Below are 27,653 nucleotides of genomic sequence, written 5' to 3' on the forward strand. Positions count from 1 at the left end.
TTGGGTTGCAATTTGGGCACTCGGTCTCGAAAAGGTTCGCCATCACCTAAACCCTATAAATATGTGGACTAAAAGTTTTTTAAAAAAATAATTCATCATTTTAAAAGGAGGCACTGTAGCAGTTGTGGGGGTGGGCTGAGGTAAATATTTTAAACGTACTCTGTAATGACAGCTTGTCAAATAAAAGATGTCTATCAGGCATTTCTCTGCAATAAAAGTCTACTCCTCGTATTGAGAACCTTATCCTTAAATCTTTCTCCTTGGTGGGCAGTTGATTATTTCAGAGCTGGACTGTCAGTTTTCAGACCCTCACATTTATGCTCGCTGGACCAATAGGAGGGAGTGGTGGTACAAAATAAAGAAGACCCAGAGAAACTAAGGAGGCTTTTACCCTGTCTGTCACTCATTGCGGAAAGCAGGGGATGGTGTTAACAATAACTGGGCATTTCCTCTTCTCCTTTGGTTTCAAAGCTGCTGCCGGAAACCTGCAAGGCCAGGTTGATTAGTGACATCTTAAGGCCAAGCGGAGAAGTGCCCTGTTCATGTTCTTACTGAATTGTACTGAGGAGGGCTATAACTTTCCTCTGTAAATTGTATTTGTGTGTGGGGAGGGATCCAAACATTTTAGTAACAGGTTCCCATGGTGGTGGGATTCAAACAGTGGCGTAGCACCAATGGGGCTGGGCGGGGCACGATGGGGGCATGGCCAGGCATTCCGGGGGCGAGGCATTAATAATTTTTCTGTTACTGTAAAAAACTCTTACTGTAAAAAAAAATTCCTAATTTCCAGCTGGTATCTTTCTGACCATAATTTAAACTCATTATAGCAAGTCCTATCGTCTACTGCCAACAGAAACAACTACTTCTCCTCTAATTGACTGCCTGTCAAATACTTAATACTTTCAAATACTTAATTTTGTTTCTAGAAAGCAAAAGAAGGATGTTATGGACTACAGTTCCCATCATCCCCTTAAACAAGGAACTTTACCATATTTCTAAAACATGTTTTTAAAACAGCCCAACAGGGAGAATTATCCCGTTTTCTACCTTCGCTAACCAGCCACATAGGAAACAACAGAACTTTATGATTTTTGGACCTAGTGGAATTTCTAACGGAAAAGCAGACCCAATTAGTAACCCCCTCTCGGCACACACAAATAATTAGTAACCCACTCTTGGGAACTGGTGAGAACCTGCTGGATCCCACCTCTGGGGAGGGGCATAGTTCCAGGTGGGTCTCCCCAGACTTGTATGGAAAAACAGAAGGATGTGATAGACCTCACTAGAAACAGAATGGTATACTTGAAGAAACTCTGACTTGGTACTCCAGCACAACTCTTACATAGCAAGTGAACAAAATTAATTCCGGTTGTAGTGGGTTTTCCGGGCTGTGTGGCCGTGGTCTGGTAGATCTACCCACCACAACCAGTTGAATCCAGCCGTGAAAGCCTTTGACAAAATTAATTCTATTTATTTATGTATGTTATTACACTTCTAGGAAAAGTGTTGTCTCAGCTGTGACTTGCATTTCATGTGGACTCCCTTCAGGATTTATTTTTATTTCACCTGTAAGTTTGACATTATCCAGATCATGCTCAAAATGTAAAACTTGTATGGAAAAATAAGTTTCCAGTGCAATGTTATAGACCTCACAGAATATTTTACTTGAAGAAACTTTGACTTGGCACTCCACCACAACTCATATGTATCAGGTGAACAAAATTCATTCTATTTATGTATCTATTTATTTATGTATTTTATTATACTTTAGGAAAAGTGTTGTCCCAGCCGTGACCTTCATTTCATGTGGACTCCCTTCAAGCCATATTTTGATTTCACCTGTAAGTTTGACATTGTCAGGTTGCTCAAAATGTATACCGCCTGCATTTTGGAAAAGCATTTCATAATGAATGAAGTGGGAAGCACTCCTGCATACACACACAAAATGAATACGGTAAGTCAGTTTAGACACTAGAAAGGATTTTTTAAAGTGAGAAGAGTTCCTTCACTGTGCATTATAGAAAGGGGTTTTCAAGACAAAAATATTTTAATTATGCTAGACTACCCTCTTCAGGAGTTCTTGGGAGTTTTAGAAATCATTTGCTTATTTATAACTCATTTCTCCTCCTTTTTGCCCTCCCCCCCTCAGCTTGCCCAGGCCCCAGGATTTACATTTGAATGGAGAAGTGAACTGTCCAACAAATGGCCATAGATGCTATTAACAAGGAAAGATAATCAATGCGGAAATTGTTCCCTACAGAGCACTTTTCATGCAGAGTCATCACCAGAGAGAGCGATTTTGCCCAGTGGTTTGAAACAAAAAAATCATGGATGTCACACTCAAATGAAAGCTGGCATTGTTTCCTCATCTGTTTGGCTCTGCAGTATTAGCAGATTGTTACATATTTTTTTATCTTCAAATAATTTGGTTTGCCTGATTAGAGGCTCCAGGTGTAAACAAAAAAAGTGCTATTTAATTATTTTTGCTTTGCACAAAGCTGCTTTTCAGTGAAGTGACTTGGGCAACATGTGGTGCAATCAAATGAGATTCTGTAGAAGACCTGATTGTGTGAGACAGCTTTGCAGGGGAAGGACTGGGGAAGGTCACTATGGTCGTGCCTGTCAAACATTGGCCCTTTCCACACTAAATTTTTAAAACATTTTGAGGCCGGAACTGAAAACAGTTCCTCTGTGGAGTTCCACATTGTTTTTACCCCAAAACAATTTATTTCCAGCATCAAAAGGTTTTAAATGAATCCCCTTTTAAAAGGATTCTCTGGCTAAAACGTTTTTTTCCCCATTTCAATTATATTTGTACCCCGCCCTATCCCCGAAGGGCTCAGAGCGGGAAGGGTTGGGCCCTTACCACTTTTTCTGTGGCTGAGAAAGGAACCATCCTCTTTGACCACCCAAAATGACTATGCTGAGCATCACAGGACTTACATGTATAAAGGCCATGTGGGACAGAAGCTGTAGTATGGAGGGAGATTGCATGAGATTGACAAACCTAGCTGGATACAACCCAGACGTTTTTTCCTCCATTGGCATCCAAACTGCAGTGCCTCTGTTTGAGGAGCATCCAGATGGTGTTTTGGTCTAATGTTGCGCCAGTCGTTCTTTCCCTGTTTTTCCCTGCTCTTTCCCATATGCTTTGCTATGATCTTTTGGGGAAGAGCACAAGCCAAACATTTTATCATGCTGGTTGAATGAGAAGGTGTACATTTGCAAACGTCTTGCTCATTTGGGTATCATTTTCCTTCCATCAGCTCCTCACAGCCACCATTTTGTGTATTGCTTCTCCAGACAGCTGTCTTTCTTTTTTTGCCTTCAAGTCACAGCTGGCTTATGACAACCCAGTAAGAATATCAAGGCAAGAGACACTCAAAAGGTGGTTTACCATTGCCTGCCTACTCATTATGACCCTGGCCTTCCTTGGAGGTCTCCCATCCAAATAGTAGCAGGGCTGACCCTGGTGAGCTTTGGAGATCTGATGAAATCAGGATGGCCTGCGATATCGAGGCCAGGGCAGATGGCTATTACACATCTTTTTTTAAAAAACCCAGCAATTGCTATAGCACCATGATGTTGTACCATTTATTAATTCTTTTAAAAAGTCACCCAAATGTCATCTGGTGTAAAAGAAGAGGGAAAACGATGAGGGATGGAGGAATGTATGTAGAAAACTCCTGTTGAAGAAGAGTAGTAGTAGTAGTAGTAGTTTGGATTTATACCCCACCTTTCTCTCCTGTAAGGAATCTCAAGGTGGCTTACAAGCTCCTTTCCCTTCCTCTCCCCATAACAGACACCTTGTGAGGTAGGCAAAGCTGAGAGAGTTCTGAAGAACTATGACTAGCCCAAGGACATCCAGGAGGAATGTAGGCTTGCAGAAACACATCTGGTTTACCAGATAAGCCTCTGCCACTCAAGTGGAGGAGTGGGGAAAAAAACCCGGTTCTCCAGATCAGAATCCACCTGCTCTTAACCACTACACCACACTGGCTCTCAGATGCTAATGTATATTCTTCTGCATTTGCAGTAGTGATGAACACAAAACAGGGAATCCTCCCCACGTAAATGCAGCCAGAGACTCTCCTTAAGCTTGGTCAGAAGCTTTCCTCAAGGCTAGGAAATGAGGCCTTGCAAGCCTTGCTGTTAAATCTAGCTCAGCACTGTGGTGTACGAAGTGCTGCTAATGTACCACTTTTGTAATTTACACCTAGATTATCTTTCCTGTTTATCTGATAGAACCACAGATCGGCCCAGTGTAATCAGCTGGTCTTGACAGTGACATACATATACTGGCTTCTTATTGTTGAACACATCTTGATTGGAGAAAGTGAAAGACAGGTCATGTGATTAGAGAACCTAATTGTTGCCTTAGGTTCTGTGCGAGAGTGCATAGTTCTTGCTATTATGCATTTGACAAAGGAACATGCACATTTGCTGGCGGAAAGGAAAAAAAGGATACATTGCTCCTAGTATTCTGAATTTGTATTCTTTGCTAGGTTGTATTTTTGGAAACAACAAATGGGTGGGGTCCACAGGATTGGCTGTTTGGCATGTAGTCTGGAGTAGAAGGATCCCATTAAAAGATCCACAGCTCAGCCCTGTGACTTTGGTCATGCTCGACTATGGCGATCCAAAAAGACTAGAACAGAACATTGGCACACGGGGCTTCTTCATCACCAGTCACCACACACCATCTCATAAAATGGATGGCTCGTGCCAATTGTGAAAAAAGCAAAACTCAGTCAGAGTTTTTACATAGCTATGGGAATCCACAGTGATCTTGCAATTGAACCAAAAGATCCTCCAGTGGCCCAAACTTCAGGGGGACACAAAGCAATTGACAGTCAGTTAAAGCAGGGGCAGGACAACAGAAGGAGAAGAATCTTGTTTACAGTGCTTAGAAGGGTGTGACTCTGCTTCAGACTGGACTGTTAAAGTCCTAGAAGGGAGCACTTGGGTGTGCACAGCTGGGGTTGTCCTAAGGTTGCCAGCTCCAGGTTGGGAAACATCTGGATATTTGGAGGGTAGAACCTGAGGAAGGTGGGGTTTGGGGAGAATAGGGCCCTCAGTGGGGTATAATGCCATAGAGCAGTGGCTCTCAACCTGGGAGTTGTAACCCCTTTGGGGGGTTGATTATATATACCAATTTTACGGTTGGGGGGTCACCACAACATGAAGAACTGTATTAAAGGGTCGCGGCATTAGGAGGGTTGAGAACCACTGCCATAGCGCCTTTCTTCCAAAGCAGCCATTTTCTCCAGGAGAACCGCATCCTGGAGATCAGTTGTAATCCCAGGAGATCTCCAGTCACCACCTGGCAGTTGGCAACCCTAGGGTTTACATAAGAACATAAGAACTAGCCTGCTGGATCAGACCAGAGTCCATCTAGTCCAGCATTCTGCTACTTGCAGTGGCCCACCAGGTGCCTTTGGGAGCTCACATGCAAGATGTGAAAGCAATGGCCTTCTGCTGCTGCTGCTCCTGAGCACCTGGTCTGCTAAGGCATTTGCAATCTCAGATCAAGGAGGATCAAGATTGGTAGCCATAGATTGACTTCTCCTCCATAAATCTGTCCAAGCCCTTTTTAAAGCCATCCAGGTTAGTGGCCATCACCACCTCCTGTGGCAGCATATTCCAAACACCAATCACACGTTGTGTGAAGAAGTGTTTCCTTTTATTAGTCCTAATTCTTCCCCCCAGCATTTTCAATGAATGCCCCCTGGTTCTAGTATTGTGAGAAAGAGAGAAAAATTTCTCTCTGTCAACATTTTCTACCCCATGCATAATTTTATAGACTTCAATCATATCCCCCCTCAGACGTCTCCTCTCCAAACTAAAGAGTCCCAAACGCTGCAGCCTCTCCTCATAAGGAAGGTGCTCCAATCCTTCAATCATCCTCGTTGCCCTTCTCTGCACTTTTTCTATCTCTTCGATATCCTTTTTGAGATGTGGCGACCAGAACTGAACACAGTATTCCAAGTGCGGTCGCACCACTGCTTTATATAAGGGCATGACAATCCTTGCAGTTTTATTATCAATTCCTTTCCTAATGATCCCCAGCATAGAGTTTGCCTTTTTCACAGCTGCCATGCATTGAGTTGACATTCCCATGGAACTATCAACTAAGACTCCCAAATCCCTTTCCTGGTCTGTGACTGATAGCACTGACCCCTGTAGCGTGTATGTGAAGTTTGGATTTTTTGCCCCTATGTGCATCACTTTACATTTTGCTACATTTAATTGCATTTGCCATTTCATTGAATTGCATTTGCCATTGGTTTCCCCAATGGCTGTCCCAATTCCTCACAGACGATGATCTATATCACAAATTGTTAAGACCAGCACCCTTTCAAAAAATGGTACACGACCCAAGGGAATAAAAATATCCTGTATTTTTTTATTGCTTCTAATTGATCATTATTTACTGCTGAACAGCCTGTCATCTTTTTGGGAAGAGTTTTCAAGTTAACATTCACACCCCAAAAAAGAGATGCAAAACCCCCGGATATAACAGGAGAAGTACCTATCTCACCGGCACTACCTATTCACCTAGTCTTAACATAACTATTTGAACGTCAGCTTGAGTTCTAGCACCACCTACGGGTGACAGAAAATTATTTGTTGCACATTTTCTTCCAAAGAAGAAAAACACACCAGAAAGACTTCATCTGCTGCTCTGAAGTATGATAAAATCAAAAAGATAAGAACTATATAAAACTCCTTTAACATGATGTAATGCAGGCTTGGACAACATAGTTCATATAATGTGTGGCATTCCAATCCCAAACAGGAATCGAAAGTTAAGCCAATTGATGGAATTTCAATGATTAATTCAAAGCAAAAAAGTCAGTTGCTTTTTCACCCCACATCTCTACTCATGAATGCCAGACCTCACAGCATCAGAAAGCATGAAGCTCTGGCCCACTGTAAGACACAGAAACAAAACGCACGGTGTATTGTCAAAGGCTTTCATGGCCAGAATCAACTGGAGGTTGTGATTTTTCCATGCTATATATACCCGATCACGCAGCCCAGAAACCCCACAACACCCAAAATGCATCAGGCACTCAAGTACGTGAGATGATTGTGCCGCAACATGCTAAATGCAGTTCAGTGGGACGTGCACTGAACATTTCTGTGTTTTCTGCTCCTTATTATGGTGGGTTGTGGCAAAAGTGTTTATTCTGTGGTTCAACAGCTGTTCTCCCTCGACACGATTATGGGACAAACGAAAGAAGTGATGAAATGAGGAACTGAAGTAAACTTTTTTTTGTTTGAACCAACACTGAAGATTGCCATAACTTGGCTGCTGTTATGCCTTTAAAAGGAGTATGGCACACAAGGTAGTACAAAGGGAGGTTAAGCCAAGTTGCTCTAAAAAGAAGTGGGGTCACTAAAAAAAGAAGGCCAGAGTGCCACTGAAGCTCAGTTTTTTAAACTGACCTGACAATTCTCTACCCAGCTTCCATTTCTTAGGGCAAAGGCAGACAAGGTACAGGCAATTCTGCAAGTAGAGTTTCCAGCATTCCAATCAGGGGCCTATTGTAAAATGGGCTATGTGTGTTTACTAAGCATTGGATTCAGCCTAAAAATCCCATTAGCAGAATGGAATTTTCCTGTCCCCCCCCCCCCCCTCCAACTACTACCCATGAAATTCTGTTCCTGGAGTGCTATAAGGGGACCCTCAAGAAGAACAACAAGGACAATTGTGGCAGGAAAGGGGAGTTGGGCACTACCAGTTTAGTCTATATTTAGCCCTAAGCCTTTCCCACCTTGACATTTTTCTATCATGAAATGGCCCTCTGTTTGTCCTTGTGGGAAATGTATGTGATCACCCCACTTGGGCAAACAGGGGCTCTCTTGAACTGTTACAGGTAACAGAACTGTACAGTGTGGGGAGAGGCTCAACCTTCCCTTGTGTTTCCTTGCACCAGGGTCCCAATTGAAATTGGCTCCTCCCTCATGCCTGATTATTAAATTTTAAAAGATGCCGAATACTCCATTCAGGGAAGTACTAACGTCTTGTCTGACCTGGACTGGACCCATGTGGTCAGTGTCACACAGGATTATAGTGCAGCGAAATCCAGCACAGGGTTACAGCCAAATGCAAAATGTTAAGAACGACTAGGATTTTAAGATTTGGGGAATGAATGCAAAACCTGAAAAAAATCCCATTATTTCCCAAAAAGTCCATTATATTATGCATCAAATTTGTGGCTACTCGAGCTTGAAGATCTTTTCAGTACAACTCCTTTCAGTGGGTGCATTTTTAAGGCCATAATTTTCAAGCAGGGAAAGAAGTATTCAAAAGAGATCATTTATTTTCCTCCAGTCCACGCAGGGGTCCCAGACATGGGAAGGGAGAGGGTGATCTTTGAAGAATTAAGCTATTTCCAGTAAGCAACATCTAATCAGAGCAACCCACACTCCCCTTCTCTTCCCGCCAATGCAGCAAAATCTCTAGGCTCAATATGTGCACGTGGCACACTGTGGCAGAGGAGGTATTCTGTTTCCTGTGAGCACAGAAATAGTCCAGCATTCTGCATTCGAAGTCTGCTTTGCCTGTTGAACATCACTGCCTAAATCTACAGCATAATCCATGGCTGAACTTGATATGCCAACAGAATGGTAAACACAAACTTTCTTCTCTTCCTGGACTAATCCGGTATGGAGTCCGCAGGACATAGCAAACTCGCGTGGGCTCCAGTCTGGATGATGGAGTAGGTTTGCTTGGATGAATCTTGATGAGTTGGTGAGGAATAGACGGGTGGGGCTGAAGTCACGGTGATGCTCTGGTCGTCGCTCACCACCGTCACTTCCCCTGCCCCTTCCTGAATCAATGCGTTGAGACCTTCCAAGTCCGTGCAGCTGATTCCTGCACCATTGATGAACGCCTGGCTAGCAGAGGCTTCCTGGCTGCCCACTGGAAGGGCAGGAATCAGGGTCTGGTGCGCTGCGCCTCCATCAGCTTGATCGTGGGTTGTCAGGAGAACTGCTGGTTGACCTACTGAAATGCTGTCTGCCTGAGACCCCATGGGGAGAGGCGGTGCGAGCAAACTCACCTGCTGCAGGATTTGCAATTGGCTGCTGCCTGGCAGGTCTTCCTGATTCTGGCTTATTAAGGCGGGAGGCACAATGTTGACCGATGCCGCTTGGACGAGGCTGCCTGCCGGAGGCATCTGATGCCCAACTATGATCTTGACTTGACCTTCGCTGTAGGGCGATGTCTGCAACGGCACTTGGAGATGACTGACTGTAATAGGAGCCCCAGCAGGCTGACTTGGATCCACCTGCAATTGCAGAACAGCCAGCTCGGTACTGTTCGACCCGTTATATTCAACGTGCTGCCTCTTATGGCTCCTCAGAGAATCCTCCCGGACAAACGAGGCCTCGCAGATATCACATTTGAATGCCTTCTTGGCCTCGAGCCTAGCCACCTGCCTGGCACTGCCTTCCTTTAGCCCGTCCCCTTCCGTCTTCTCCGCAGTTTTCTTCTTGACCTTCTCTCGGTGCAGTTTCTTCATGTGGGTGGTCAGGTTGCTCCGCTGCTTGGTGTCGAAGTTGCAGAACTCGCACTTGAAAGGGCGGTCCTTGAAGTGGATCCTCTCGTGAACCTTGAGGGTGGCTTTGTTGGAACAGGAGTAGCTGCACTCTGGACATTTCACCGGCTGCTCGGGCTGGTGGGTGCGCAGGTGCTGCCGGAGACTGGTCTTGTTCCCACACTGGAACTCGCACTCGAGGCACTTGAAAGTATTCTCCATGTTGTGCTTGATGCGGATGTGCGACTTCAGGTTGCCTTTCATCGCGCAGCGCACGTCACAGAACTCACATTTGTAGGGCTTCTCCCCGGTGTGCACACGCATGTGCCTCTTCAAATCAGAGTTGATTTTGAATTTGGCGCTGCACAAGCGGCACTGGAAGGGAGCGTCACCTGTTGGCAAGAAAAGTATTTTGAAGGCGGGATGCCAAACCAAGAGCTACCCAGATAAAGAGCACTCTGTAATCAACTTTACTGACACTGAAAGAAGTACATGTGTTAGCTGTTTGGCTTACCTATAGCCAACTGTAACTGAACACTCTCGAAGACATATTGTATCTTCTAGCCCAGATGTCTATTGTCATGCTGTGCTTCTGTGCAAAAGCATGACTCTTACAAACTTTGTAGATACTTCACATGGGGATAGGGCTATGGCTCCATACAGAGCAACACGACATTGTCTCCAAGGAATCCTCTTCACTGTAATCCACGGATGTGGGGAGAAGGGATCAGGTTTTACCCTATTTCTCTATTTACTTCATTTATATTTATATTTCTCCCCACTTGGAGCCTCTCTCCTCCATTTTATTCTCACAACAACATGGTGACGAGGTAGGTTAGGCTAAGAGTGCTGACTGGCCCAAGGTTGCCTTACAAGCTTCCATGGCAGGGTGGGGATTTAAGCCTGGGTCTCCAAGAACCTAGTCTGACACTCTTAACCCACAGATCACACAGGTTCTTTTCAATGGTGTACCCAAATATGCTGTCCTCACAGGAGTGAATGGAACCCGGTGACTTCGACATGATAAACGTAAGAGTATGCTCAATAATACTGCTATTGTAAGTTTTCATTCCCACCACTCCCCCAATATGTAGAAACAAGCCTAATGCTAGTTGCATAGCCCTTTTCTGCATTCACTTTGTTCAACACACTAGCACAGTGGTGGCAAACCTTTAGCACTCCAGATGTTATGGACTACAATTCCCATCAGCCCTTGCCAGCATGGCCAATTGGTTCACCACCACGGCACTAGCATGAGTTGGAAGTCTGGGGCTGAGCTCTGTCTCTTTATACTTCTGATCTTGCAAAATATTTCATTGTGCTCTCTCACAATCTTGTGAAATATGACACTGGTGCAAGCCAGCAGCAAAAGTAGGATTTATTTATTATTTACAAAATTTATATCCCACTTTCTGTCCTCCCAAGGGCCAACAACAACAGGAATTTTGGAGGGATCATATCCAAAGTGGTGCCTTGCTTTAATGTGCCTCTACTGTGGGTACCACCTGCTTAACCGCCAGATCAACACAATACTGAACACATGGAACATTGACACCTTTCACAGCATGAACAGCAAGGTTTTCATTTTCACTCAGAACAGCCAATTATTGCTAATACCGCTGCATAAAAAAAGAACTATTGACTTATTGTTGCTCTCAACCAGCCGAATGGCTCAACGTTCTTTTATGATCCCACTCATCACGCGCACAGCGAAGAGTGAATGAACCGCAGGGTGCCATTTAGGGCAGAAATAAAATGCAAGGAAGTCCTTAGTTTGGTAAATGTTTCTGTTCTTTAATAATCACAACACATACAGTTTAATTTGCTTTACCAGTTTAGTGTTTTATAGATCTTCATAAACGGGAGATGGTAAAAGGCAGCGGCATAATTTCCTCACCCGGCTACATATTTAATCGATCCAAGCTGCATATTCGTCAAATCACAATGTGGAATATTGTTGCAATCCACGCGTCTACTTAATAATTGAGACCCGTGGTGTAAAATGTTTATTACACACATTTTATTAATGAAGATACACGGCCTGCCAGTTCAGTTTATTTTACCGGCTGGCTTCCTCCAGTTGTGTATGCATTTCAAAAAGTCAGTTATTGAATATTTATCTATTTTTCTGATGAAAGCCCGGCGTGGTACATATTCCAAAACCCCCATTTTCATATGCCAGACTTTACGAAGCAAGTCTAAATATGTGGAAAGCATATTTAATGTTCAAGTCTACAGTATGATTCAATATGCAAATTCATCTCACTGTCCTTACAAGATCGGATTTTGGCAAAGAAAGCTTTAAATAGGGAAAAAAGGACAACCCAGGTCTTAAAGATGGATTTATTTAATTTATGCCCCACCCAACAGGGGCCAAACCAACTAACCAGCTTGGACATGCTATAGCTAGTGCTGTTTAGTAGTTTGGGTATCATACAAGGCCAGGAAGTTGCAGTATCAAATTCTCCAGTCAGCGTGAAATTCACTGAGGGCCTCACTAAATGCTACAGCTTCCTCAGATCGGGTGGAGAGGCCTATTCTGAATTTATGCAGTTCCCAGTCATATGAAGGTCCCATTTTGATCAAGTCTGTGGCATGTAGAAAAAAGGGGCTTAAATTCCCCTCCTGTCCCCAGAAACAGTTTTGGTGTGCAATATTTGTCTCATTTTGAAAACAGCGACCACACATATGAACCTAATGGGGTAAATGGCACCCCTGAAGCTACTTCAGATCAAAATAATGTTGTATGAGGGGGAGATCAAATCCTCCCTCCGTATGCTAAGTCTCTGATCTGAACAGGGCCTGTGAATGCCACTTCACTGGATCTAGGGACATCCTCAGGAAAATGTAACCTGTAATTAAGCCTTGAGTGACCCTGGGCCAGTCATTCTCTCCACAAGGTAGTTGAAATTGTAACATGGAGATGGAAAGAAACACCTAAACTATCCAAAGCTTCTTAAAAGGATAGGAGAAAAATGTAATGAACTGATAGGTCTGGTAACAGGTAGAGCTGTAAGTAATTCCATAATCTCAGAGTCTTGATTCATCAGGGACTCCAGAAGCCGGGCAGCCCAGTCCAGCGTCCCCTGAGGTGGAATGTAGTGCCATTGCAGCGCAGCTCCGCCGCCTCCAAACGGGCTTCTCAGATGAGTATCTGGTCTCTGGCAGACCCTCTAGATCAGAGGTTGCCAACCTTTTTGAGTCTGTAGGCACCGTTAGCCTTCTGACACAGGGTGATGGGTGCAACCACAAAATGGTGGCCATGGGAAGTGGAGCTACAGGCACACACAGCTCAAGTGCAGGGGACAAGATAAGTAATTTTTAAAAATGCACTGGGAAAGAGGAGTGGGACAGAGACTAAAACCAACCTGTGATGCCTGCCGCTACTGAAACAATGCTATTTTAATCTACACAGCCAACCAAATCTTCAGTGGCCAATCAAAAACCCTGCTAGGCAGCAGCCACATCTGGTTCCATTGACTGTCTAGAAAAACTCTTGGCAGGTGCCATGAAAGGTGTTGGCAGATCCCTGCTCTAGATTATATTATAGTGACCACATCACTGGAGCATCCAGTGCAATTTTCTTTGGAAATTTCCAGTCCTCATGGCTGGAGTGTTTGGAGATTGTCAGAATTTGGAAGTTGCGTTGCAACTTGAGACAAGGTACTATAACTTACACCTATGGGAAGATCCTTGCTTTGACTGCAGGAAGTTCTACAGTACCATTGCCCCATTTAGTCAAAATCAGCACTGAGGTAAACACTCTCGACTCACCTGTGTGGGATCGCAGATGTACGGTCAGCTGGCTGGAATTGCGACTAGCGTACGGGCAAATCTGGCATTTGAAAGGGCGCTCGTTTGAGTGTATACGCTGGTGCTTGTTCAAGCTGCTGCTCTCGGCAGCTGCGTAGTCACAGTGCTTACACTTGTGAGGTTTAAACCCAGTGTGGGACCGCATGTGCATTGTCAGCTTGTCTTTGCGACTGAAGCATTTACTGCAAACTTCACATTTATGGGGCTTGTCACCTGAAGGAGGAAAGCAGAGTATCAGGACTGAGACAGTATGGATTTGCTGAAATGTTTTAGCGCCAGAATAAATGCAGAAATCCCAAATTACACTTGCAAGTAGGTTTTCTTTTTTTGTTTCAAGATAAACTGGAATTTCTTCCTCCATGCCTCTTTTCAATGCCCCAAAAGTCAAAGATGAAATATCTGCACATCTGTGTAGCTCTGAAAATGGGACTCCTTGCTGCTGTGGCAACCCTGTTAGAAACATTGTTCACAAAGATAGAACTGCACCTTCTGTTATCATGACCTGATTTGCCCAGATAATGCAGTTAAGCATGCAAGAGCATGTTTTGAAATGGTGCAGAATTCATTTTCAGGCTCTGGTATACCTCCCAAGCTTGCTGTCCCTACGTTCTCTACAGAACTGAATCTAATAAAGGTAGCCACCTAAGACATTTTGCTTTTCTCTGTGAATATTTGTGTATCTTTGTATATTTCTCTGTGTATATTTCCACTCCCTCAATTCTTTGCCTATGTTCAACATAGCCCATTTTCTAATATACAAAATTAGCTCCTGGGGCACAGAGAAGTGCATGCTCTGCACACAGAAGGCCAATGTTCAACAACAACAACAAAAAGCCCCACATAGTTTGGCTGGAAGAGACACTGCGCTATACCTTGGGGAGTTAGCGACTGCTAGTCAGAGTAATGCAATGAAGAACTATAACAGGCTACAAAATATGCCAATAGTCTATGAACACATTAGTGCAATATCACAATGTACAATGTAATCATATGCAGAAATAACTGCAAAAAGTATAAAAGTTACAAAAATAGTAGAGCCTCACGACAAGCGACTTTGTGAATACAGTAAATATACCTGCAAGTGGACATCCAGGCAAGGAACCACTAATGAACGACGCTGATATTTCTGATGAGTTTCATTCATGTAGCTTCTCTCTTGCATGACAGTATTGGATTTGGGTTGAGTCCTTGTTTGGATGCCTACTTGCATGTAAATTTACTGTGTTTGCAAAGCCAATGTGATGGACTCATTTGGTGTGAGGTTCTACTATTTTTAACTTTTATACTTCTTGTACAATCATTTCAGCATGTGATTAAATTGTACCTTCTGATATTGCATTGCTATGTTCATAGATTGTTAGCCTATTTTGAAGCCCGTTATAGTTCTTCATTGTATTAGGTTGGCATTTTTTTTGCTATAACTATTCTCTTTTGCTAGTCAGAGTAAACAGCATTAGCTTAGATGGACCAGTGATCTGTGGCAGTAGCTTAGACCCACGTGTGAGAGGGTACTACTTTAAAACTTTTTCACAGAAATAAAGCAATGCATTAACCACTAAAATCACAGTGATGCTTGGTAATTTAATGCTCTTTTACAAGATTAAATCTTTGCAGGGCACAGTCCCCAATCTCTGAGGGAAGATATTTAGGTTTGTTTATCTATTCAAAGCAAAAGCCTGCATTTCCCACCCAATAAACAACCAGCGTATGAATTAAAACTTTATTTAAAGATAATCTGGTAACTCTAGATCTGATTAAACAAAACATTATTGCATAAATACACGGAACTCTGGTATACCCACTGAAATCAATCCTACATAAGCATATATGTCATTCCTGTTCTAAGCTGACTTTTAGGAAAAAAGGTTCTTACCCAAAGCTTTACCAAAAAAAGGCGAGAGGGACAGATGTCACTGAATTCCAAACCAGAGAGATTCTGAAATTATAGTGTGTGTCCACTTGCTGAATAACCCTGATTTTGTAGTCTGTGACTTGGTGGCCAAGTTTTTACTAGAAATTATACACGCTAAAGGATAGTTCTGTTTTTTTAACTTTGTTGTGTCACTCTGTTATTTAGAGATTCTTTGTTATCATTCTCTTTGGGGATTGTTTTAAATCTGGTTTGGGTTTTTTTCTCTGTATTTTACCTGTATCGTCTTATATGCCAATAAAGGCTTGGTGCCATGCTAAAGGGTGTGTCCAGATTACACAGATGTCATTACATAGGCCAGCACATGGCTTTTTTATTATTATTATTATTTATTTAATTTGTATACCGCCCGATCCCCGAAGGGCTCCGGGCGGTGAACAACATTCACTACAACATCAACAGGAGCGGTCGTACAAATATAAACACATAGGCTCCATCCCATAAAATAGCTTAAAACTCATAAAACAGCAAAAAACCATAATACATAATAAAAGGCGTCCGACCCCAATTTAAAACCTACCCCCATGGGGGGGGGATGGCAGGACCCCTCAATATGAGGGGACCCTGATGTAACTGCCCTAGGGGCAGGGCAGTAAGGGGGCACCATGTCAGCAGCTGGACACTCCAAAGGCCCGGTGGAACAACACAGTCTTACAGGCCCTGCGGAACTCACCCAGGTCCCGCAGGGCCCGGACAGCTGGAGGAAGGGTGTTCCACCAGGCCGGGGCCAGTGCCGTAAAGGTCCTGGCCCGCGTGGAGGCCAGCCGCATCATAGAGGGGCCGGGGCCACCAGTAAGTTGGCCTCTGCAGAGCGCAGAGGCCGAGTTGGGACATATGGGGTGATGCGGTCCCGAAGGTACGAGGGTCCCAGGCCGCGCAAAGCCTTAAAGGTCAAAACCCACACCTTGAAGATGATTCGGAATTCAACCGAATTGCAGCTGTCACAACACAGGCTGTCAATGCAGCTGTCGCAACACAGGCTGGATGTGTTCTCTGAAGGCGCCTCCTGTGAGCAGGCGTGCTGCCGCATGTTGGACCAGTTTTAACTTCCGAATCAAACGCAAGGGAAGGCCGGCGTACAGCGAGTTACAATAGTCCAGCCTGGAGGTGACCGTTGCACAGAGCACAGTGAACAGCTCCGCCTGGGAGAGGAAGGGAGCAAAGCGGCGGGCCTGGCGAAGATGGAAAAATGCAGTCCGGGTTGTATGGGCCACCTGGGTCTCCATTGAGAGAGACGAATCCAGGTGGACCCCCAGACTGCGAACAGAGGGGGTCGGTGCCAATGAGACCCCCTCCCACACCGGCGGCTGGAAATCCCTAACCTCACCCCTGCGGTCTAGCCAGAGGATCTCCGTCTTCGATGGATTCAGTTGCAACCTGCTCTGCCGCAACCAACCAGCTACCGCCTCCAAACAATGCTGGAGAGCCGCAGGGGCGGCAACCGCTCCCCCCTCCATCAACAGAATGAGCTGAGTGTCATCAGCATATTGATGACAGATCAGCCCAAAGCTCCGCACCAACTGAGCAAGTGGTCGCATATAGATGTTAAATAATAGCGGGGATAGCAGCGCTCCCTGTGGTACTCCGCACTGAAGCGGGCACCTCCGGGAGGCTTCATCCCCGCACCACACTTGCTGACTCCGGTCCCGGAGAAACGAGGCAATCCACTGAAGGACAGTGCCCCGTACCCCGGAAGCGGCCAGGCGGTGGGTCAAAAGGTCGTGATCGACCATATCAAACGCTGCGATAAGATCTAACAAAACCAGTCACACATGACTTTTGATGCTGCTCCAATTGCCAGTATTTTCACAGTGGGATTTTTTCTGGGCATTGAATCAATTGCTTGGCGTTCTTTTTTGTGCTAGGAGATAGTTTGGTAGAATATCAGCCTTTTACAACTCATTCTGACACCGAACAATATCTTTTTTTCCTTTGGCTGGCTGAAGAAAAGAAGAGTATCTTTTACAGGAAACCCAAAAAACTATGCAAGCAAGTGCTAAGCTTTGTACGTCAAACATATCTATTAATTTTGTATATGAATGACATTCCATCCCAGTCATTCAGTATCAGGCAAAGTTTATGACTCCTGGTTGCAAAGACCTTATGGGGTCATACCCAGAGATGTACCTGTGTGAGTTCTTAAATGCCGCTCCATATCTTTCATACCATAGGACGTCTTGAATTGACAGCCTGCAAAAAGGGGAGGGAAAAGAAATCCAGAACATTAGGAATACCTATTAGAACAAAAAGACAGTAGAATATTTGAGAAGACGGTTTCCCCTATGCATGAAACCTTTTTACTTCTTTGTACGTTCTTCCCATTTTTTTATAAAAGGTCTTAAATACTAATATGATGGCCATATTATGATAGAAGTGTTGACTTTACAGCAGGCTGCTAGATATTAAAAGCATAGAAAATGTCAGTAAAGGTTCCCAAGTAAAGGCAACTTCCAAAACAATAACTGCATCCATTTTAATTACATGAACTGGTCTAATCTATGACCAAGAGTATATTCCCCTCCATGACAGGGGTCTGTATGACTGCTTTATGAACAGGGTAAAGGTTCCACAAATCTTCTTAGCACTTAATGGTAAAATCACTGATTTCAGCACTGCCAATGTAGTGCTACGCTCCACCTCTGGGGTCAATGAACAGAATGTTAATACAATTCAAAGGTCAATTTATGAACAGTAAAGTTGCATGAAGGCTCCAGGGAAGGAATGGGAAACCCATGAAAAGGAAGGGCTTTTCACAGTACCATTATTTGCCATATCTTCTATTGAGGGTGCATCTACAGTAGGGACATTCTTTGCTAATATAACCATTGCTGTTCCAGCATTAACAGCACATGGAAACACAACAGAGAAGCCACACAATTGGCAGATGATGTACTTTTGCAACCATCGGCCTCTTAGGTTTTTGTACCGAGTTCTGCTGCATTATGATTATGAATACACTTCCCTGGTTTCCCGACATCAGCCAAAGAATACCATCATAACTCTTCCCTTGGTTGGAGTCAATAAGTGCCGTTGCATGATGCCAGTGCTATTGCCTGATAAAATATTCTTGCCTCTAAAAAGCCCTCTTCTTTGAGGCTTGCCCGGCAACTACTTCACTTTCTTTTAGGTGCCACACCAAAGCACATCTTTTTACCCAGCCTTTTCGTTAGGGGTTCTATCTTAATAGATTTTATACATAGTCTGCATCTGTTTCATGGGCAGGCTATTAAAGCAGCCTAGAAACAACCTAAATAAATATATAAATCAACAAAATCAATGGAAACAGCACCAACTCACAATAGCATAATTGTGCCAATTTTAAATATTATTTGAAAATGCTGACCATGGCAAGAGGCTGAGGACTAGAACTATTGCTGTGTGACTATGTTTGACTGGAGAGTCAGTGTGGTGTAGTGGTTAAGAACGGTGGCCTCTAATCTGGAGAACCGGGTTTGATTCCCCACTCCTACACAGGAGTGGCAGACTCTAATCTGGTGAATTGGATTTGTTTCCATGCTCCTCCACATGAACTCTGCTGGGTGACCTTAAGAAGAAGAGTTTGGATTTATATCCCCTCTTTCTCTCCTGCAGGAGACTCAAAGGGGCTTACAATCTCCTTGCCCTTCCCCCCTCACAACAAACACCCTGTGAGGTAGGTGGGGCTGAGAGAACTCTGAGAAGCTGTGACTAGCCCAAGGTCACCCAGCTGGCGTGTGTGGGAGTGCACAGGCTAATCTGAATTCCCCAGATAAGCCTCCACAGCTCAGGCGGCAGAGCTGGGAATCAAACCCGGTTCCTCCAGATTAGATACACGAGCTCTCAACCTCCTACGCCACTGCTGCTTAAGATAGTTACAGTTCTATTAGAATTCCCTCAGCCTCACCTACTTCACAAGGTGTCTTTTTTGTGGGACAGGAAGGGAAAGAGTGTGCAAGCCGCTTAGAAGCTTCTTGCAGTAGAGAAAAGTGGGGTATCTTTTTTTATTGTACAGTTTGAATTTTCCATTGTATATATGTACATATCGTCTTACATTTTCAAACAATACATTTTTCCCCCTTTACTCCCGCCCCCTATGATCTCTTCTTCTCAATTTTGTTTTAAACAAACAGCAGCAAGTTCATTCTATGTAGCCTCTTCTTCCATATTTCTTCATTGACTCCAGCTTCTTTAATCCAGTCCACGTAGATTGTCCATATCGTCAAAATTTCGCTCCATTTATCTTGCCACAGCTTATTTTTTGATATTATATCGAAAATATCCAATGTCACTCGTTCCCAAATATATTCCAGCCATTTCTGAATTTTCCATTTTTTCTTTTAGAAAAGTGGTGTATCAATCCAATTCTTCTTCTCCTTAATGTTGAGCATTCACATTACTACCTGACTACAATGATTCAGAAGTCAGAGGAGGAGCTGGCATTGGTAAACTTGTGTTGGGGGCATTCTGGATGCATGAATCTTCCTTCCACCTGCCATTGCAACTCAGACAAGCCTTCTTAAGGGGCATGGGGACCAGGAAGTCAGTATGATCCAGCAGAATGTAGGAGCACTTCCTGCCAATCAGACTCTTGATGCTTTGAGAGCCAATGTGGTGTAGTGGTTAAGAGGAGGTGGACTCCAATCTGGAAAACTAAGCTTGACTCTCCACTCCTCCACATGAGCAGCAGATTCTTACCTGGTGAACTAGATTTGTTTCCTCACTCCTCCACATGAAACCTGCTGAGTGACCTTGGGCCAGACACAGCTCTCTCAGAACTCACACAGCCCCACCTACCCCACAAGGTTGTTGTGGGAAAAGGAAGGGAAAAGGTGTTTGTGAGGCATCTTGAGACTTCTTACAAGAGAGAAAGGTGGAATATAAACCCAAGCTCTTCTGAGAAGCACTTTCCTAAGTCCCCCAGAGAGCAGAGTCAGTCAATTCACTTACACCATCTGCTGAAGGGTTTATAGTATTTTCTATTGTTTCTGAATTCTGAGATAACAGAGCATACACACACCCCGCAAAAGAGCAGGAGAGAAAAATCTGTACACCAGCACCAGTCTGCAGACTAACATTTCCTAGGTATGTCACACCTAAATCACAAGCTGCCCAGCTCCCTTCAACCCCTACCTGGATAGCAGCAACTGAGTTTCTTCTGAGCCCCCGATGCCGTGGATTTTTTGGTGCGTGGTTTTGGTGGGGTGGCGGTCACATTGGTAGTTGGAGGCTCACTGTTCTCACCAGGAAGGTAGGTTTGGTAGCCATGCTCAAAAACAAACTCTGGCGCAGAAACTGAAAAATACACACACAAGAAAGATTAGTTTTTGAACACCTAAACATTGCGACATGTCACAGCATCTACAATAATAAAAGGATGGACCAGCTCACCTAATCCAGTTTCCTTTTCCACAGGGCCCAGCAAGATGCTATCAGGGAGCCTAACAGCAGAACATTAAGGCAAGACCAAGGGCCAAGGTTCAGCTTTCCATAACTGGTATTCAGTCAGACTGCTCCTGAAGAGCAAGGCTCCATTTAACCAACCCTATGGATCTGCCAGGTCTCTTTTTAAAGCGACCTAAACTGGTGGCTATTGCCACATCTCACGGCAATGATTCCACAATAATGCACTGAGTGGAGAAGTAGTCCATGTACTATCTGATACTATTTAGCCCGCCTTTCCAGTTCAGACTCAAGGCAGCTTACGCAATGCAGTTAGGTATCCTGCCAAGCAATTGCAGCACCAAATGTCAAACCATTCTGTAAGTGTTCCAGTTCCGTGGATTGGAACTAATTCTGCTCTCAATGCTGAAGCAAGATGATCATCTTTTTCTTCCTGGCACATTTCCTTGCCAGCACAAAGGTCACTAATTAAACTGACAAGGAGCTCAGTTACAAGTATATGAAGCCTGGTCTACAGATGCAGCAGAATGGGGCCTCCTGAATCAGACTTGGGCAGCAGCGTTACATGTTTAATACTTTCTATGCATAAATTCCCTGCATTATCAAGAAAAGTTCTATTTATCAAGAAGAGTTGATCTTTACACCCTGCTATTTCTCTACCTGTAAGGAGTTTCAAAGCAGATTACAATCAACTTCCCTTCTCCTCCCCACAACAGGCACCTTGTGAGGTAGGTGGGGCTGAGAGAACTCTGAGAGAACTGTGACTAGCCCAAGGTCAGCCAGCAGGCTTCCTGCTGTAGGAGTGGGGAATCAAACCCAGTTCTCCAGAGTCCATCTGCTCCTAACCACTATATCACACTGGCGGTAGTCATCTGGAGGCAGTTCCTATTTCCCGTAGATAGTAGCTGTTTACAAGAATGGGCAAGGAAACAATGCGGCTGCTTTACCAAGGATCTGTCACAATGAAGAACGCAATTCCTCTTTTCTGCCCAATGTCTCTTTCCAAAATATCCTGCATGGGCTTCCAGGGAACATGGTGCTTTGAGAAGTCGAGCTTGGAAGGCTCCCTGCTACACTTCACTGAGGGACCATTAACGTTGCTAGGAAGAGAGATTTATGTCTCCCGTCTACTTCCTCCAATGCAAGAGAAGCTAATTTGACAGGTGGGGTGCTGTAGTCCCTCCTATAAGGAAGCTACAGACCTTGGAAAGCATCTGGATTGGTGAGCACCAAGCAAGCTGTACAGCTTATAAGAGCAGCTGTCCCATGGACTTTCTCTTATGGATATGTCTTAACTGGATCTTAATACTAATGTTAAGATCTATTTCAGTTAATAAAGCACGTGTACGTTTTTTCTCTTTTTCATAATTTGAAAGATCCCGGATAAATACCTGTAATGGTTTGGGTCTCTGATGTGATGGTTCTAGTTGCGGTTTGAGTCTGTGTTGTCGGTACCATTTCTTCTGACACAAACTGCACCGTGCTGGTGGTCCCAGCCGCTGCACCAGAGAGCTGGCAGCCACTTCTCTTGTGTGCCACAAATGCATCCAGATTGTTGAACTGCTGCTTACAAAGTCCACAAATGTGTATATCTGGAGTCAGTTCCACTAAGACGGTGGTGCCTCCTGGAACTGGGACAAGTAAATAGATCAGGGTAGACCATGAAAACAACATCAAAGCTTCAAAATTTCAACTGTTCTAAAAGATGTAGTGGAATGGCCAAGTCCCCAAAAAAGCTTTGGAGTTAAAGAGCCTGGTTGATTTTTTGAGATTCTTACCTATATTGGCTTGGACCCAGCAACACAAAAGCTGAAACATTAATGGATTTAGTACAGCAGTGTACAGGAGCAGCAGTGGCGTAGGAGGTTAAGAGCTCGTGTATCTAATCTGGAGTTTGATTCTCCGCTCTGCCGCCTGAGCTGTGGAGGCTGATCTGGGGAATTCAGATTAGCCTGTACACTCCCACACAAGCCAGCTGGGTGACCCTGGGCTAGTCACAGCTTCTCAGAGCTCTCTCAGCCCCACCCACCTCACAGGATGTTTGTTGTGCAGGGGGAAGGGCAAGGAGATTGTAAGCCCCTTTGAGTCTCCTACAGGAGAGAAAGGGGGGATATAAATCCAAACTCTTCTTCCTCTTCTTCTACATGGTTGGCTGCGCAAGAACTTGTCCAACAGCACTTCCTGCTCTTACAGCACCTGGATGCTGCTTGCGTGGTTTTTGAACAAGTAGAAAATCGGTTCAGGATATCCTACATGCAATTTAACACAAGGGGCTACTTAGCGTGAGAGTTTTTTCACACTTCCATTTGTGCCAGCTCATTTGGAATTCTGCTAGATCCCCACCATTGTTATTACTTCTCCAATTTTTCTCAGCGCTGATTTACAGCGTATACTACCCACGAGCTGAAAGAAGGCGCTGCCTATTTTGAGAAGGGTCATGCTTGAAGTGACGGTAAGGTCAACAGCTCTCAATATGGCATTAAGTCTGAAGCTGTTTCACCACTCAGTTATAATGTTAACGAATCATGATAGCAAAGATTAAAATTCCTTGGATACAACAAACTAAATACCAGCTTCCTGAATTCCTGGCTGGTGCTACAGCGCCAATCGAGAGTGTAGAAAGAAATGTCAGGATGAAATATTTTTTTCCTCTTTTTGCTCCAGGACATCTACATTCTGCATCTTCTATTTCCTCCCTGAATTCATAAAAAGGGTCCAATTTAATCAAGGAATTCTGTTTTAAGGGTATTTCTCCCTGATTGCCACCTTGAACAGGTTTGCTGGAGAGGCAGCATATACATTTTCCAAATAAAATAATTAGAGTGACCATGTTATCTTGTAAGATTATCAGTACACACTCCTGTGCACTAAAGTTATCATATATCAGCTTTCAGGATCCTCCTAAGGGTCACTAAAGGTAAATCTCAAATGTACACGTACAGTATTCCTAAGACACAAACATTAAAAATACTTGCAGGACACAGTCTTATCATTTTATTGATTTATTACATTTACATCCTGCCAATCCCCTGGAGGGCTCAAGGTGGCATGTTGCAGTATGATAATACATTCAAAGACGTTTGTTTTCCTAGCCTGTCTTGAAAACAAACACTCTGTTTATGACCAGCAAAAACAAACACTCTGTTTATGACCAGACACCTGAATTTCAGTAAACCCAGACAACAAATGTTAAAGAATGAATCCAAGTTCAAGTCTATCAGACCTTCTTAAAAATGCCATGGTTTAAAAAGAACAGGGGGAAAAAACCCATTCAGCTTCACAATACGCAGCCAGGCATGTGTGGTGGTAGAAAGTGTCATCAATTCACGACTGACTGACGTTGACCCATGGGTTTTCAAGTCAAGAGACATTCAGATGTGGTTTGCCATTGCCTGCCTCCCCGTGGACGAGGGGTCTGCAACCTGCGGCTCTCCAGGTGTTCATGGACTACAATTCCCATCAGCCCTGCCACTTGACCATGCTGGCAGAGGCTGGTGGGAATTGTAGTCCATAAACATCTGGAGAGCCACAGGTTGCAGACCCCTGCCATGGACTGAGAGTTCTGATATAACTGTGACTGGCCCAAGATCACCCAGCAGGTTCCATATGGAGGCGTGGGGAATTGAACCCGGTTCTCCACATCAGGGTCCACCAATCTTAACTACTGCACCATGCAAGGCACGGTGCAACAGAGAAATAGAATACAAAATTACTAACAGAGCATTCAGCCACATGTCACAGAATGAGACAGCGGCTGAAAGATGCTCATGCAGGGCTCCTTAGTGAAAGAATGAGAAGCTGCTGGAAGACAGTAGCACCTCTGTTTTCAGCAGTGAAACACTGGGGCCATCACAGAAGCAGGGAGCCCCTGAATGGGGGAGGAGATGCCACTGAGGCACCAACTCCCAGGAAGCAGACGAATCTGTAACTGCTCATGCTCTTTCCTCTTTCTTACGCCTGCTCCCGTTAAACCTCAAAGGACATCAGGGTCTTGCTGCTGCTATGCTAGGGCCTAGATATCCCCCAGAATTAGAATGGATACCCAGACTACAGATAACAGTTGCCCTGGGGAAAATGGAAGCTTTCCGAGGGCAGACTGTATAGCATCTGGTTGGTGCCGAGCATCCTCCCTTCCTCAAAGAACACTCCTAAATCTCCAGGAATTTGGAATTGGCAATCCAAGTTGCCACCAATGTGCTTCAGAGAGGGTGAGGGACAGCGAGGTTGTTGCTGTTTGCTGTGAAAACCCCAGCAGAGTTCTTACGAGATTTATTGAACGACTGTATTAGAAAGAAAAGCAAACAAAACAAAAAAACATGCAAACAGTTGTTAATAACTTGCAATTTTTCAAAAGTTTAGTTCCCAAATAAGAAAACATAATTAAGAAAACAAGAATACCTTTGACTAGACTTTAATTCACCTTTTTTCCTTGGTCCAGACATTAAGATCAAGGCAAACAACCACACACTTCCTTGTGTGAGGATACTCTTTGCCACCCACAGTAATTATGTTGCTGAGCAACTCCAGGACCCCTTGAGGAAGAGCACTTTGTAAACTTTCCCGGGGTCATCTGCCAGCTCCAGGTTGGGAAATTCCTGAAGATTTGGGAGGTGGAACTTGAGGACAGCACCCAACCAGGTAAAACGCCACAGTGTCCACCTTCCAAAATAGCCCTTTTCTCCAAAGGAATTAACTTCTGTAATCTGGAGATCAGTTGTAATCCTAAAGACCTCCAACTCCAGGCCGCACCTGGAGGTTGACAACTCTGTCCCACTCCCCAGATCTGAAAACAGTTTTCCCTTCAGAAGGGGCCAGAAGTTAGTCCTAAATATCCCCCAGGAGTTTTAGGCAGGAAGAAAAGGCCCTAGTCCCTCATTCTCATAGAGAAATTCTCTACTACCGTGTTTCCCCGAATATAAGACAGTGTCTTATATTAATTTTTGCTCCCAAAGATGTGCTATGTCTTATTTTCAGGGGATGTCTTATTTTTCCTGTGTTCTGTTCGTCGGGCATACTTCCAAACAAAAACTTTGCTATGTCTTACTTTCGGGGGATGCCTTATATTTCGCACTTCAGCAAAACCTCTACTATGTCTTATTTTTCGGGGATGTCTTATATTAGGGGAAACAGGGTAAGTACCTGGTCCCAATTAAGTAATTCAAATGTAAATGTAGCCCTGTGGGCCTAAGAAGGCTTCAGGGGTCAGAAATCCTGACAAACTGGGAATTTTTAAAATGAACCTGTGGCCTCTAAACAGGCAGCTGGTGAAAGAAGGGTATAAGAACCCAACAGCAGAAATTAGGCCCAGGTAATTTACAATCCTGTGCAGAAGCCCCAAGCTTGCTTGAATTCAAAGCAGCAGATAATGGTCCCTATCTACTGGTATCCTTGAGTGAACTGAGGAAGGGCTATCCTATATTTACTTGTTTGGTTTTTAGCCCTTGCCTGACATGTTGGGCTCAAGGCAGCTTCCAATGAAATACAAACAATTAAATTTATGAAAACATTAAAACCACACTAACAAAATATAAAAGAGTCAAATTTCATAAGACACAATAAGGGGGCCCAAACACAAGGGACAATAGAAATGCTATAATAATGAGCAGGGAAAAGATGAGAAGGGAGGCAAGTAAATGGAAACTGTCATTGCCCTCCACCACAGGGTCGGCAGAACAACCGAGTCTTGTGGGTCCTGCAGAACTGTACTGAGGTAGAATGCATATTTTGCATGAATACAATCTGGGTTCAATTCCTTCAGGGATAAGATGATAAGGGTGGGAATCATTAATAAATGCTCCCACTTGCAGTAGACAGTCATGGACCAAGTCAGCTTTATATGGCTCAGTCCCCTCAGTCTGCTTGTGCCAACTCCAGCTATCCATTGCATTTAATCTTCTTGCACCTAGGGCCTATGGTTCAAACTCCAACAAGGGAAAGACCTGAACATTTGGGGCCTGAGGAGTGCATGGTTTGGACAGGTCACAGAATCCACCCTCCAAAGCAGCCATCTTCTCCAAGGGAATATCTGTCATCTGGAGATGAGTTGTAATCCTAGGAGAGCTAAAGTCGAAACATCTCCTCCTTTTGCAAACAGGTATGTTGCATCCATGAATATCCTGCCCTTTGCAGCTGGGCACCTACCCACTGGAATAATAGTGCCAAACCCCCCCCCCCCCGCTAATTTTCTTCTCACTAAACATGGCCAAGGTTAGGGCACCTGCCAGTCTGCACCCCCGCTCCCCGCCCTGTGGCTGCTGCACCCCGCTTTTCTCCACTCTTCCAACCCTACTCCCATCTCTCACAGCCTTTGCCACCCAGGTTCCCGGGCCCGCTTCCACAGCACACAGACTCCCGGGCTGGCCCTGGGCTCGCTTCTGACGCTACTCAGGTTTCGGGGCGCGACTATGCCTCCGCGCCGTACGGCTGTTGCGAACCGGAGCCCGGGAGCGCGTATAACCCGCGTGGCCACTTACATTGCACGGGCGCCGGGAAAGGCTGGGCAGGTGCCCCGCTCGGGTTCATCGCAGCTGCCAATTGCCCGGTCTGCGCTGCCTGGCAAACAAACAGTGGCGGTGGATCCTTTGCAAAAGAAGGATCCTTTGCAAAAGAAAGGCCTCTGTTCGCCTACGATCCCCCCCCCCCCCGCCAAAGGGCGGGGACGGATGTAGAGCGGTTGAGCATGCGCGTAGTGAAGGTTGAAGCCATCACGGCGTTGATGTTTGCCCACTCGTCGGCTTCGCGTCTCCTGTCAATGGACGAGCCTCGTGATTGACGCGAACACTGGATTAAAAGGGGAAGGGGGGGGGGGTGCGCTGCATTGCACCCCTATTGTTGTTGGAGAATATACGGGGTTCATTGCAGAGGAACCTTAAAGACTGTATATATATTGAGTGCCGGCAAGGCGCTTCCTACTTAGGGCAACCTTATGAATGAATGATCTAAACGTCTTGCAGACTGAGGGCCCTGGATTCTTTTATGGAGCC

At 44.6% G+C, this 27,653-nt stretch overlaps 1 protein-coding gene across 2 annotated transcripts; it reads right to left on the reverse strand.

Annotated features, from left to right (window-relative positions):
* Positions 1-6,386: 6,386 nt before the first annotated feature.
* ZFP64 (ZFP64 zinc finger protein) lies at positions 6,387-27,316 on the reverse strand. Of its 2 annotated transcripts, none has more exons than XM_048498739.1 (6): positions 27,144-27,316; positions 22,062-22,301; positions 20,401-20,562; positions 17,419-17,481; positions 13,323-13,574; positions 6,387-9,940 (listed from the first exon to the last, which is right to left on the reverse strand). In XM_048498739.1, exons 1-6 carry the CDS (start codon positions 27,190-27,192, stop codon positions 8,667-8,669), a joined length of 2,040 nt encoding a protein of 679 aa, XP_048354696.1. In that variant the 5' UTR covers positions 27,193-27,316; the 3' UTR covers positions 6,387-8,666. The 2 variants fall into 2 exon arrangements, with proteins under 2 accessions (XP_048354696.1, XP_048354697.1); XM_048498740.1 differs by lacking the exon at positions 27,144-27,316 and adding an exon at positions 22,449-22,488.
* Positions 27,317-27,653: the final 337 nt, after the last annotated feature.

This window comes from Sphaerodactylus townsendi, linkage group LG05 (genome assembly GCF_021028975.2).
Source record: "Sphaerodactylus townsendi isolate TG3544 linkage group LG05, MPM_Stown_v2.3, whole genome shotgun sequence".
NCBI classification, from domain to species: Eukaryota; Metazoa; Chordata; class Lepidosauria; order Squamata; family Sphaerodactylidae; genus Sphaerodactylus; species Sphaerodactylus townsendi.

Coding starts and splice junctions, on each gene's coding strand:
- ZFP64 (XM_048498739.1), bottom strand. CDS start 27,192: ATGAACCCGAGCGGGGCACCTGCCCAGCCTTTCCCGGCGCCCGTGCAA. Junction 20,563..22,061: donor AGAGACCCAAACCATTACAG/GTATTTATCCGG, acceptor TGTATTTTTCAG/TTTCTGCGCCAGAGTTTGTT. Junction 17,482..20,400: donor ACTCAGTTGCTGCTATCCAG/GTAGGGGTTGAA, acceptor CCCTTTTTGCAG/GCTGTCAATTCAAGACGTCC.